This window comes from Saccopteryx bilineata, chromosome 4 (genome assembly GCF_036850765.1).
Source record: "Saccopteryx bilineata isolate mSacBil1 chromosome 4, mSacBil1_pri_phased_curated, whole genome shotgun sequence".
Classification (NCBI taxonomy): Eukaryota; Metazoa; Chordata; class Mammalia; order Chiroptera; family Emballonuridae; genus Saccopteryx; species Saccopteryx bilineata.
Window position 1 is genome coordinate 86,777,355 of NC_089493.1, and position 13,572 is coordinate 86,790,926.

The 13,572-nt window shown below is 35.5% G+C and overlaps 1 protein-coding gene across 2 annotated transcripts in view; it reads left to right on the forward strand.

Annotated features, from left to right (window-relative positions):
• DPH6 (diphthamine biosynthesis 6) overlaps window positions 1-11,292 on the forward strand; it is a 213,209-nt gene extending 201,917 nt beyond the window's left edge. For both annotated transcript variants that reach the window (XM_066277189.1, XM_066277190.1), the window contains exons 7-9: window positions 1,472-1,566; window positions 8,691-8,778; window positions 10,073-11,292. In XM_066277189.1, the coding sequence (XP_066133286.1) occupies window positions 1,472-1,566; window positions 8,691-8,778; window positions 10,073-10,126 (237 nt within the window). In that variant the 3' untranslated portion in view covers window positions 10,127-11,292. The remainder of the gene's footprint in view (window positions 1-1,471; window positions 1,567-8,690; window positions 8,779-10,072) is intronic.
• The last annotated feature ends 2,280 nt before the right edge of the window (window positions 11,293-13,572 follow it).

Sequence of the window (13,572 nt, forward strand, 5' to 3'; positions counted from 1 at the left end):
CATAAGTTGTTTCCTTTTCATTTACTAGGAATTTACTTTTTACATGCTCAGACTCCCAGACATCTTATAAGCCATGAAATGACCCAAATCATTGACATCTGTTCAAAATGCTTTTTTAAAAAGCTTATCTTAGCAGTCGTTACATGGAAAACCAATGTTCCTATTATCTGCTCCCATAAGAACCAACTGCCATAATTCTGCCTTGTTGATTCTCTACTTCATGACCTAACACGGTGAAAATGTACAGTAGCTACTTACTTGCCTCTTGTGAGCTCAGAAGTTTTCTTTTCCTCGCCTTTCTTGCTTTTTAGCTTTACAGTGTCATTCACATTACTACTGACCCTTGGAAAAAGCAGTAGAATTCTTGTAGGTTCATGCTCTCAGTCCCTTAAGGCACAGTCAGTAACTGAAATGTGATGGATTCAGAATGGTAGCACAATCACAAAAGTAGCCAAATAACTAAATGCCTACATGTGCAGGTGGAACTGAGACTTAGGCCACAGTCCCAGCACTGGCAGTAACAGAGAACATCCGTGGACTCGGTCTTCCTCTGGGCACTCGGGACTTTGGCTTAGGGAGGCTATAAGCAGGGGAAGCTGTGAAGTTCAGAATGAAGGTGGATCAATGGCATAAAGCCTGGACCGGGAGCAGAAGGATTGAGAAGCATCTGGTGAGCATGCTCCCCAGCACTAACTCCAGCTCTGTGCCGGCCAGCTACGGGGTTCCTATATTGTCAGGGTCAGGGTCATTTCAATAATATAGCTTACAGTTAATAAAAAATCACAAGGGGTTTGTTTCTTTACTTGCTTGTTTGTGTTTTTAATTTCAGGTTTAATTAGATGGCATTATAATTTCAGATTTAATTAGATTCCATCCTTTCTTGGAGTTAGACTTCCCTAAAGCTTGTGTGCAGCTCTGCAACTTCATAAGTTCTCACTGCCCTTGAAACTTTGCTACTAATAATAACCTTAAGCATGAAAACTTTCATTCTCAAATCTAAGGAAAGGCTTTAGATTGCTTTTTTAATCTCTGAAAAAAAGCTGTAAACACAACATTTTTTCCCTTTCATATATAGGTCAGAGGGCAGGAGAAGCACAATTGGGCTGGAAATATTCTCATTTACTACATCAAGACTTAGTACATGTCCTTCTCAGCCTCCCTTTCAATCGAAAGCTAGTCTAGTCCTCAAATTTATAGGATTCTTTAAGTTTTCTCATACATAAAAATGTCGGTTGCTTACACCTTTTGTAAGGGTTTTGGGATTATTAAAAATCCATTGCTTTATAATAACATTTTTCAAATGGCTTTAAATATTTGGTTTAAGCAGAAATATAGTTATATTCCTGTAGCTTGCAGTCTATTTTGGAATAAAGTTTCTTACATGGATATTTTTAGGACCAAATAATATGTTAATTGAGAATTGTTGCTATCTAATTTTAAGTTTACTGTTTTTTCTTATTTTCACTTTCAGCTTTCTAAGAAATATGGAGTCCATGTTTGTGGAGAAGGTGGAGAGTATGAAACATTCACTTTGGATTGCCCTCTATTTAAGAAGAAAATAATTGTGTAAGATATCATATCATCATTTTCTTCCCTTTCCTTAAATTTAAGTGGTGGAAGCAACTTAACATTAAGCTCGAGGCAACTTTTGTTGGGAGAAATAGAACATGTCCTCTAAGTTCACAAACACTCAATTTGTTTCATACCAGTGAAGTCGTCTGAATACCTAAATCAATACCTGACAAGACGAGGCCTTCATAGAAAGCTGTAAACTTTTTAGACATCGCACTTTCGTTTACTTGCTGATTATGGCCTGCAGTAAAACTGGTACCTGCACACTGACACTTTTATCCTTTCATGAAGTGTGAATTGCCTGTATTATTTATCTTTCATTACAGCTACATTTGATAAACTGCCACATCAGTAGCCTGTGGGTTCCATTAACTCCATCCTCTTTTTCCTTTTCCTTGGCTATAACAACATAGCATGGTAACACTAAACATGTCTCTTCAATTATTTGGGGTGATTTTTACAAATAAACTTTGTTTTTAAGTGAATTCGGTTTATGGTTAGTAGTGTGATTTCTTTGCCATAAATTGTTAAAATTAGTGTAATGAAAACCAGGAATGATCTCCAGTTTTGTTACATCATTATCCATACTCTAATTTATGTTGCTCTTCTCATATGCTAAAAGAGCACTTTATGCGCTTTTCCTGAGCTCCTCTGCTTCTTGGAACAGACTGTCAGGATTATACTTGATTTCAGAAACCTCATCTGATGAAAGACTGAAATTCTATACTGAACACAGCTGCAATATTTTCAACACTAAGAGGTGACTTCTTTGTACATAATAATAATGAGGGAAGGAGTGATCCAAAAAAAATTAAGATAACTTTTGGTGAATTTTCTAAAGATACATTTATCTTATGAAACATGATAATGTCTGGTGAACCAGCCATTTTTATTAATGTTGCAATATTCACTTACTCTTGCTGCTTTCATATTCTCCAACCTTTTTTCCCATTAATAATCATCAACATAACAATAATTTATTTGGCAAATATTTATCAAGTACCTATTATTCCAGAGTTTTCTTCTGGGCACCATTGATATTCAAACAGTTCCTACCTCCAAAGAGTGGGAGGAAGACACATCTCTATATATTACGATACAAGATAGTAATGGGTAACACTCATAAGAATAAGTTTGTAAAGGGAAGATATTTTCAGACTATGATGATCACAAAACAATTTGTGAATGAACTGTTCATTAGGTATTATTTCTATGTAATACTATTTATTTAAGTAAAGCATTGCATGCTAGGGTGAAATTATAGTATGATTGGAATCTTGCAATATACTTACGTATTAATATGGGTCTAACCAAATTAGGGGAAAAAACAAAATAGGAGAAAAAATGCCAAAGTACTGCTTTTCCTACTAACTTGACTAATTAAGGTTCCAGAGCACCCAGAAAACTGTGTGGTCAGCCTAAGTTTATAAGACATGTGCTTCTTTACACGACATTACCAGAAGACCCATTTATCTTTAGACCTGAAAAATGAATCTTTTTTCACCTCCTCCTTTGTAGACAAGGTAACATAACTAACAATGACATGAGGGGAATTAGACATGCTATTAGAGGGAGATGGCAGAGGAGATGTATTAGAACTCTCTAGTGCCCCCATGAGCTGTTCAAGTCACCTGAATGATCAGTGACTCAAGTGATTTATGTGGGTGAGACTCTGCAAGATGCCACCCTGATCTGTAGGAGTCCTTGCTGTAAGAATGGTCAGGCAAGTCAACAGTAAGTGCTAGCGTACAACTGTGTACCTTTTTTTTTTTTTTTTTTTTTTTGTATTTTTCTGAAGCTGGAAACGGGGAGGCAGTCAGACTCCCGCATACGCCCAACCGGGATCAACCCTGCACGCCCACCAGGGGGCGATGCTCTGCCCATCTGGGGCATCGCTCTGTCGCGACCAGAGCCACTCTAGCGCCTGGGGCAGAGGCCAAGGAGCCATACCCAGCGCCCAGACCATCTTTTGCTGCAATGGAGCCTTGGCTGCGGGAGGGGAAGAGGGAAGAGAGAGACAGAGAGGAAGGAGAGAGGGAGGGGTGGAGAAGTAGATGGGTGCCTTTCCTGTCTACCCTGGCCGGGAATCCAACCCGGGACTTCCACACGCCAGGCCGATGCTCTAACACTGTGTACCTTAAGAACACAAGAACTCAAGCACTGTCTTTTCATTCCTACTCATTTGTCAGTAAATCGCTATTTCTAATGCTTAAGCATCTATATTTTCTTCACAGGCTCTGCCACACCTCGGCTTTCTTTCTGGATTCCTTTTGCGTAGATAGCCTTCCCAATGTCTCCCCACTTTGCTAAAACCTTGTGTCTGAAGGCTCTGGCTGCCACTGCCTCAGTGCTTGCTCTCTTACCTGAGCTCTCACATACACCTTCGGCACTAACAAATGTTTGTTGAGTGTTGTTGGATTAACTTGTCATTTCTTGTTGTTTATCTTTATATATACTGTTTTACTTACTTGTATGCATTTCTTTTTTAGGATATATCTAGAGGTTTAGGTTGAGACATAACCTAGTTTAAAAATAAAAAGAATGCCATCTACTATATACAAAACCTTTGCTTCTCTTTAAAATAGAAATGTCTTTATATACCAACTGATATATATGTGATGATGTGAGTGAATATGCATTGCACATTCTAAAACTGTATGGAAATGAAAGTTATTTTATTTAGAGATAATTATCCATATGATACAATAAAAAGATTTAAGGTTAATCTCTGTAACTAAATATTTGTTAACAGTTGACCATTAATAATTCTGGATCCTGTAACTCAGAATTCAATTTTGGGACAATCTGACAAATTGTCCTGTTATAGTTGATGTAATATAATTAGCATACAACTAATTGACTATTGGGAATCTCATATTAAATCTGATTCTTTTTTTTTTACAAAAAGGGGAAGATGACCTATTAGAAAATAAAAATGCTTTAACATTCAAAACTGATTTGATTATAATTAGGGATTATTTTATAACACAGATTGACTTTGTATAATGAAGAAATTTAGAGAAATCTAAATTTTTTTGTGGTTGTAGCCATTTATTATAAGATATATTTTGCCCCAAAGTCCAACTAGAACAATTTGTAATTCACTTTTCATGTCAATTAATATGTGATTACTCACCTTTAGATACAATGTTTTTTATCATAAAATAAGTTTTTTTCTGAGGAGGCTTAATGCAAAGAATTACAGCCTAGCCTTTAAGAGAAGTAAACAAATGTAAGTCTTCAAATAACCTGCTTCCTTATTACTTCTTACTTTAAATATATATGTATAGCATATCAGAAGAACTAAAATCCTAGTGTTGTATTAATAAAAATGATACTTTTCTTCTCTGTTAATGAGCACTTAGTTTTTTTTTGTGGGGTTTTGTTTTGTTTTGTTTTGTTTTTGTATTTTTTCTGAAGTTGGAAATGGGGAGGCAGTCAGACAGACTCCCACATGCGCCCAACCAGGATCCACCCAGCACGCCCACCAGGGGGCGATGCTCTGCCCATCTGGGGCGTTGCTCTGTCACAACCAGAGCCATTCTAGCACCTGAGGCAGAGGCCACAGAGCCTTCCTCAGCACCCAGGCCAACTTTGCTCCAATGGAGCCTTGGCTGCCGGGAAGAGAGAGACAGAGAGGAAGGAGAGGGGGAGGGGTGGAGAAGCAGATGGGTGCTTCTCCTGTGTGCCCTGGCCGGGAATCGAACCCGGGACTCCTGCACGCCAGGCTGACACTCTACCACTGAGCCCACCAGCCAGGGCCATGAACACTTAGTTTTAATGCCAGTATTTGATACAACCACATACTTCCATTTGAGTTATTAATATTACTATACTACTGCTACAAAGTTGCTACATATAGGATGGAGGGATGTATGAAGAAGGAAGGAGGGAAGAAAGGAAGGGAAAGAGGGAGAGAAGGAAAGGAGGGAGGACTAAATTCTATATTAAAAGACTGTATTCGTTTTTCCCACCTACTATTTTCTACCCATTCAAGACATAACTCAGCACCAAACATAGTAATGGAGCACGTAGTGGTGAGGATGCGTCAAATACTTTTCCTACTGCCTTCTCACATCTATTCTTTATCATCTGGGAATTTATTTAAATTTATGAAATATTTTTCTTGTATTTAAGTTGTTTTTATTATGGTGAAGGTTCTACATTGTGGGGCAAAAGTAGGTGTACAGATGTGTGTACACAAAATACAGCATTTACTTTTGTATAATTATTATTTATTAATGTATTTCCCATATGAACAACTGTAAACCTACTTTTGCCCATCCCTGTATATGGTGTTACGGTATAAATGTGTAGTTATAAACATGTGCATGTTATACATGCATTAAACATATAGGAAAAAGTATGTGTTCATGTGAATACAAGTCATTGAAAAACCAATGTAGGTTTGTGATAGTTTCAATAAATAGTATATAAACGTGAAGATACTTAACAAAGTTTAACTATACATTTGTTTGTCTATTTAACAAAGGTCTGATTAATACCAGGCGATGTACTCTAGTGAGTTGGTAGAAGAGATGGGGGGAGGAAGGCAGGCAAAGATGAACAAAACTTGGTCCCTTTCTAGGAAAGAAGACAGTACACAAAGACTTAATTATGATAGAGTAGATGTGTTGTTAAAGAACTACAAATATTTCACAGAAGCTCATAAAGGACAGAACTAGCACTGTCTGAGGATGCCAGGAACGGCTTCACAGAAATGACGCTGCTGGTGTCTGTGATGGTGAATCCACAGGGAATATCTGTGTATAGCTGTCTCTTAGAGAAAAAGGTGGGAATCAAGACCATGGTTCTCCAGAGATGATAATCAATTTTTGTTTGTTTGTTTGTTTTGGAGTGAGGGGGTAGAAGCTAACCTCACCTCTCGGGAGCATAGCATCAGAGAAGAAAGGTTCTGACCTGACTCAGCTGCCCTTTGGAAGTTTTAGCTTAGGGGTCAGCCTAATGCGTTGGTGAAAGAAAACATATAGGTCAGCTCTTGGCTACAGAGAAGCCTCGGTTGTAGAAAAGATGATGGACACACTTGTTACTTGCATTAATAGGGAAAAGGGAGGAGGGTAGCCAACTGAAAACATTTTTGTTGTGGCATAATTGGTATTAATTTTCTGGGTTACTGTGAGGATATTCTAGCAGATTCTGCTCTAAGTTTCAAGAAAATCCATGAAGAGACAGAAACCAGAGATCCTTGAAAGTTGAGCTCCAGAAGATAGTTCATGGAAGAAAAGAGAGCAATAGTAACAGTATTCTGTTTAAAAATAAAAACTGTTCATTTGAGATCTAGCCTCTTCCAGTTGACTCTGGCTTTGTATGAGTGAAATGATGTTGATCTGTTAGAGATTATGGATTTAACAGAATCCATTAAAATCTTATTTCTTTTCATTTAGTGTTCAGAATGTTATATATTTTCTGTGAATAACATAGTGGTTCAGAATGGGTCACTTACATCAAGTAGGTGAGCTAGTTGTAATCAACCTTCTGTTTCTAGTGAAGGTACCTGGCATGAGAAGGAAAGGCCTAAAACCCTTTCTACTGACATAGCCTTGGTTTTATTAATTTTAGTTTTGGTATACTTCATTATCAAGGATATTAAAACCAAGCTGCCTAACATAGGCATAATTAAGGCTCAGGGCCAGTTTCCAAGGCTGGGATCAGGAACAGAAGGATTGAAATTTAATGTAAGAGTGAGATCTGAGATTGTACACAGGAATTGGAATTTGAGTCTAATTGATGAGCCAAGATAAGACCAAGACAGACAACTCTGGAGTAAATGGCCAGTAAACTCTCAGTAACACTAGGCCCAGCAAACCAAGAGCGGTCAAGCAAGAAAAGCAGGTAGGTAGTAGAATGCAAGATGTCCTTCACTCCTTCACTTTATTTTCTCTCTCTCTTCCTGCACATTGTACCTGGAGGTAACTTTTGGTTGATGTAGCCTATGAAGTCAGTATCCTGACTCTTTAATGATTCTATTTCTATTATAAGTTATTTACCTTTTAATATCATGGAAGACCTTTTTATTTTTATTTTCCTAAGCACTAACAAGATGCATATTTGATACTAAAGATTCGTGAATGACAGTTGACTTTTTTATTACCATAAACATTTTTTCTTTATCTCTGATCTTTCAATGGGAAAGTAAACACATTTTGCTCATGAAAATTTAGTATTTGAAGCCAGATATTTTGAGGGATTTTTTTCTATCGCCACTAAATAACTTTGCATTTCACAAGTTGATTCAAAAAATATCTTAAATTGGTGAGAAAGAATCAATTAAAGTAAGAATTTTTTTTGCTGTATTACAGTGGTTAAAATGTTAACAGTGTGTTAATATAAACAATGAAACTACTTCCCAAAGTATTTAAGAAATATGAAGAATTCCATTTTTAAATTTCAATTGAAATGCAAAATGCTATTGCTTTTTAATAAATAACAATAAAAAATAATTAGTTTTTAGAACTTCATGCATAATCTTAGTTATTCATACGTGCTTTACAGGGTATCTTTGATAAAAGTTGAGTTAATTTACATGTATCCATATGGTGCCAGCAAGCAGCTCATACCATTTTACCTGAATGTGTAATTACTATGTCAGGCAATCAATTTTAATAGCAATGATACTGCAGTGTGAAGAGTTCATATAGAGCTTAAAATCATCAGCAGTACTACTTTTGTGAAGGATAATTGAGATTTTGTGTGAAACAGTGAATGAATTACCTCTTGAAAATGAAAAGAATAATGAAGATAAAGCACTATTGTTTAATGCTTAGCTCACACCAAGCAAGTTTTTGAAAATGAAATTAAGAGTTTTAAGTCTCAAAACTGTTCAGAGAGCTTTGAGTGAACCTGAAAGTTGAACTGTGTGTCTTCATAAAGATGAAAAGTTCTTGTACTTTTCCTTGAAAGTTGAATATCCTTGATCCTTTTCCCAGTTTGATGTTGGATTATTAAAAAATAGATGTTAAATACTAAATATTGTATACTAATGGAATAAATACAAAGTAAGCTATTTTGTTGTTGTTGTTGTTCTCTTGTCCCTAGCAGGAGTGATTTGACAGAATTTATGTAATAAATAAATGCATAATAAAATTTTTGTATTTCAGAGATTCATCAGAAATAGTCATACATTCAGCTGATGCATTTGCACCTGTGGCATATCTACGATTTTTAGAATTGCACTTGGAGGACAAGGCAAGTAAACTTAAAATTCACAGTGATTTCAAGAGACAGTTGAGATAAGTTCACTGGCTCTATAAATATAATATGATTATAGCAGATGACAGGGTAAAAAATGATTTTATCCTTAGTGATTTTTTTTTAGGATACTCTGGTGAATAAGAATTTTGCAAATGTTAATAGTTTTAAGAGCTCTATATGCTACAAAAGATAATGTATTTCTGAAGAGTTTGTAGTTTGGTTGAAAAAGGAATCAACAGTCAAATGCTATAGAAATGTTTACCTGAAACCTGTGTACTCTTATTGATCAGTCACCCTGTTAAATTTAATTTTCTAAATAAAATTTTTTTAAAAAGTGAATCATATATACATTATCATGGAGAAGACAATATAATATGTAACCAAATATCAAATTATCTAATAAGATAAGAAATAGATAGTTATATGCATAAGTCTTAGAGGAAAGGTTTTAGGATGAATTGGGATTTTTATCATGCGAAGTTAAAGAGAGAAGAAAAGATGAAATAAAAGTTTCCCAGAACTATCCAACGGAACAGAAGTACAAGTAAAAGATGGAAAGTGAGACAGTGTGATAGTTTTTTTTAAATACACTGATTGTCAAGAAACAGCAGAATGTCAATTTAAAGATGTATTGAGGAATAGGTAAAGACCTGCCTTAGACCCTTGGATTAAAAGGTCTGCTCCTTGCGATGTAGAGAACTGGGAAAAGTCTTCTGCATCTTTATCATTCTGTCACCAAGTCTTGAGACGTGCCCATGATTCCATATATATATATATTATGATAGGGAATCTGAAGAATCAGGAGGGTTAATGAGGATTGGCAAAGGAAGGAAAAAAATGGCAGCCCTAGAAATCTCAGCATGAGAGTTTCCAAAAGTGGAGAAAAGTTATTAGTGTCATTTCTCCAGAAAAAAATAGGATAAACAGAATTGAAAATTGACTATTGAATTGGGCCAGAAGATGACTATCAGTGTGACCTTTTACCAAAAAATTGGTAACTCTCAAGAGAATAAAGCTATACTATCCAAACATCCTTCAGACCTTACTTCTAGGTCTCTGATACTTTTGCTGCCATGTGCTCACTACAGAAAATCAGAATCACTGAGTTCTTGCTTAGACATGTTGGCCATTATATGTTCTCCTCTCCTCAAACACCGTTGTTTTTGGTGTTTCATTGGTGTTCAGTTCCATTTTCTCTCTTGCAAAAAAGAATGTTACTTCTTTAACATGGGATATTAACTGATACTGAATAAATATGGTGCATTTCCTTTTTGTTTTTTTCTTTTAGGTGTCCCCAGTGCCTGACAACTACAGAACACCTCATTACATACATAATTCTTAAAAAGCATATTTGACCATTGTTTACTAAGCTGTCATTTTTATATGAAAAAAGTATATAGCATTTCCTCAATTATTATGTTCAGGTTTTTTTTCATTATATTGTTATCATCAGAAAAAAGTTAATAGAATCATTGATTAATTGGGGAAATGTGAATGCCTTCTTCATTATATTTTCAAGTTATTTAGGATTCACTCTGACTTTTGTTAACACATCTTATTCATATCCTCTATATGTAACTTTTTTTTTTTTACTTTTGCTTCATATACAACCCTCACATCTGTGCTATTTTTTGCTTTTATCACACTAGTTTATTTTCCTTGTTGTCTCTTTCTTGCTCTCATCTTCTAGAGGCATTTGAAAATGAGATGAAAAGGCAATCACTTTATTTAGCCAATCAAGTTTATTCTATTGGGTGTCACCAAAGTGCTGTATCACTTCTGTTTTCAATATATTCATAGTTTCAATATTATTGGACAATTGGGAAGACTACCATTTACTCTTACTGGTTATTTTATAGCTGATATTTAAAAAGCAAATTTTCACTGTTATCTGTGCTATTTTTAGGCAATGTTTTAAAAAATAGACTTTATTTTTAGAGCAGTTATGGGTTCACTGCAAAATGGAGCAAAACATGGCAGTTCCCGTATATACTCTGCCCTGACCCAAGCATAGTCTCCCCATAATCAAGGTCCCCCACCAGAGTTGTACATTTGCTACAATAGATAAACCTACTTTGACATAGCAGAATCACCCAAAGTTTATAGTTTATTATATGATTCACTCTTGATGTTTTTTACATTGCACAGATACATAATAACATGTCTCCATCATTTTGTATTGTACAGAATATTCTCACTGCCCTAAAAATCTTCCATGCTCCACCTATTTTTTGCTTACACCCACCCCAACTTCTGGCAACCCTCACTGTCTCCATAGTTTTGCTTTTTCTAGAATGTTACATAGTAAGGATAATATAATACCATATGTTGGCATTTTATATTGGCTTCTTTTACTTAGTAATATGCATTTTTAAGGTTCTTCGTTGTCTTTTCTATTAGTTTCTAAGTGCTGAATAATATTCCATTGTCGAGATATATGTATGTTTGTTTATTTACTCTTGATTGCTTCCAAGTTTCTGCAATTATGAATAAAGCTGCTATAAAATATCCGGGTGCAAGTTTTTGTGTGGACATAGTTTTTTGTTGTTGCTGTTTTGTTTGTTTGTTTTCAACTCTTTGGGGGTAAATACCTAGGAGCACAGTAGCTGAATTATATGATAAGAATGGTTACTTTCACAAGAAGCCACCAACTGTCTTCCAAAGTAGCTGTACCATTTTGTGTTCCCACCAGAAACGAATGAGAGTTCTTGTTCCACATCCTCACCAGCATTTGGTGCTGTCAGTGTTTTGTTTTGCCATTTTAATAGGTATGTAGTGGTATCTCGTCATTTTAATTTGCATTTCTCTGATGACATATGATGTGGGGCATCTTTTCATATGCTTATTTTCTATATCTGCTTTGATAAGATGTCTGTTTAGATCATTTACCCATTTTTTATTAAACTTTATTTTCTTATTGAGTTTTTAGAATTACTCATGTATTTCAGAAAATAGTAGTTTATCAAAATAGTGTATTTTGCAAATATTTTCTCCAGTCTGCAGCTTGTCTTCTCATTTTCTTTGCAGTGTCTTTCACAAAGAAGTTTTTAATTTTAATGAAGTTCAGTTTATCAGTTATTTCTTTCATGGATCATGGCTTTGGTGTTGTATCTACAATGTCATCGCCAAACACAAAATCATCTAAATTTTTTCCAATGTTGTCTTCTAGCCATTTAATAGTTCTGTATTTTATATTTGTGTCTGTGATTCATTTTAAGTTAATTTTTGTAAAGGGGCATAAGAGCTGTGCCTAGATTCCATTTTTAAATAATGTGGATAATAAGCAGTTCTAGCATACTTTATTGAAAAGACTATCTTTCTCCATGATATTGCCTTACTTTTTTGTCAAAGGTCAATTGATGGTCCTGGCCGGTTTGCTCAGTGGATAGAGCATCAGCCCAGTGTATGGATGTCCCTAGGTTCGATTCCCAGTCAGGGCACACAAGAGAAGCAACCATCTGCTTCTCTTCCTTTTCTTTTTCTCCTTCTCTCCCTTTCTCCTCCCACAACCAGTGGCTCCATCAAGCATCGACCCTGGACACTAAAAATAGCTGGATTGATTCAAGCATTCAAGGTGGGGTTGCCTGGTGGATCCGGTCAGGGCACATACAGGAATCTATCTCACTATCTTCCCCTCCTCTCACATTTTAAAAAAAAAAAGGTCAACTGACATATTTGTATGGACCAATTTCAGGGGTTCTCTATTTTGTTCCATTGATACTTTCGTCTATTTTTTTCACCAGTACCACAATATCTTGATTACTGTTGCTTTGTAGTATGTATTGAAGTCAGGTAATGTCAGTGTTCTGACTTTGTTCTTCTCCTTCAATATTGTATTAACTATTATAGATTTTTTTACCTTTCCATATAAACATTAGAATCAAACTGTTTATGTTCAGAAAGTTACTTGCTTATGTTCAGGAAGTTACTTACTGTTTATGTTCAGAGAGTTTGATTGAGATCACATTGAACCTATAGGTCAAGGTGGAAAGAACTAACATTTTTATTCTTTCTACCCATGATCATAGACTGTCTCTCCATTTATTTGGTTCTTCTTTGATTTCTGTCATCAGACTTATGCCTAGACATGTTTTCCATCTTCATTGTTATAACTTTATATGTTAAATGATGCCTCCTTCAGGACTTACGTAATATTGCAAATATATAAGTGGCATTCTTACTGTGGATCCAGAGAGAATTAGAGTTCCTTTCCCAGAAATCCCACCTCAGTGGTCTGAGTATAGCTTTGCCCAAGTCACGAGTTTTATTCCTGAGCCAACCCAGATAGTAGAGAAGGGAATTCTCTAGAGGGAGAACAAAATATAATAAAAGAAAGATAAATGAGTGATAGAGGGCAAAAATGGCAGATACTCTTCTACACGTTTTATCAAATGTCATTGCAAACTCATATTAATAAGTTAGCACTCTACCTCAAATAAAATAGTGAGACCTTGAATACTACTCTGAAAATCTGTTCCCTAAATTCCTTTAATTTTCACTCACTCTGTAACATACTTGCTGTCTAGGTTGGCCTCAGTTACTTTCATGAACGACCTTTAGTCTTTTATCAGTCTTCATAATTCTTAATTTTTTTTCCTTGATACTATTAGCCACTGTATCTTTGAAAATTTCCCCCATAATGGTTATATTTCATTTTATCATTCTGACTTTACTTCTCTCTCAAGATTTATTTTACCTGTTGCAGTGGCTTTCCTGCAACATGTATGTATGCCTTACGTTCTCTTTATGGCTTCATTCTTTTTCACTATTTTCTTTTTCTGGGATTTT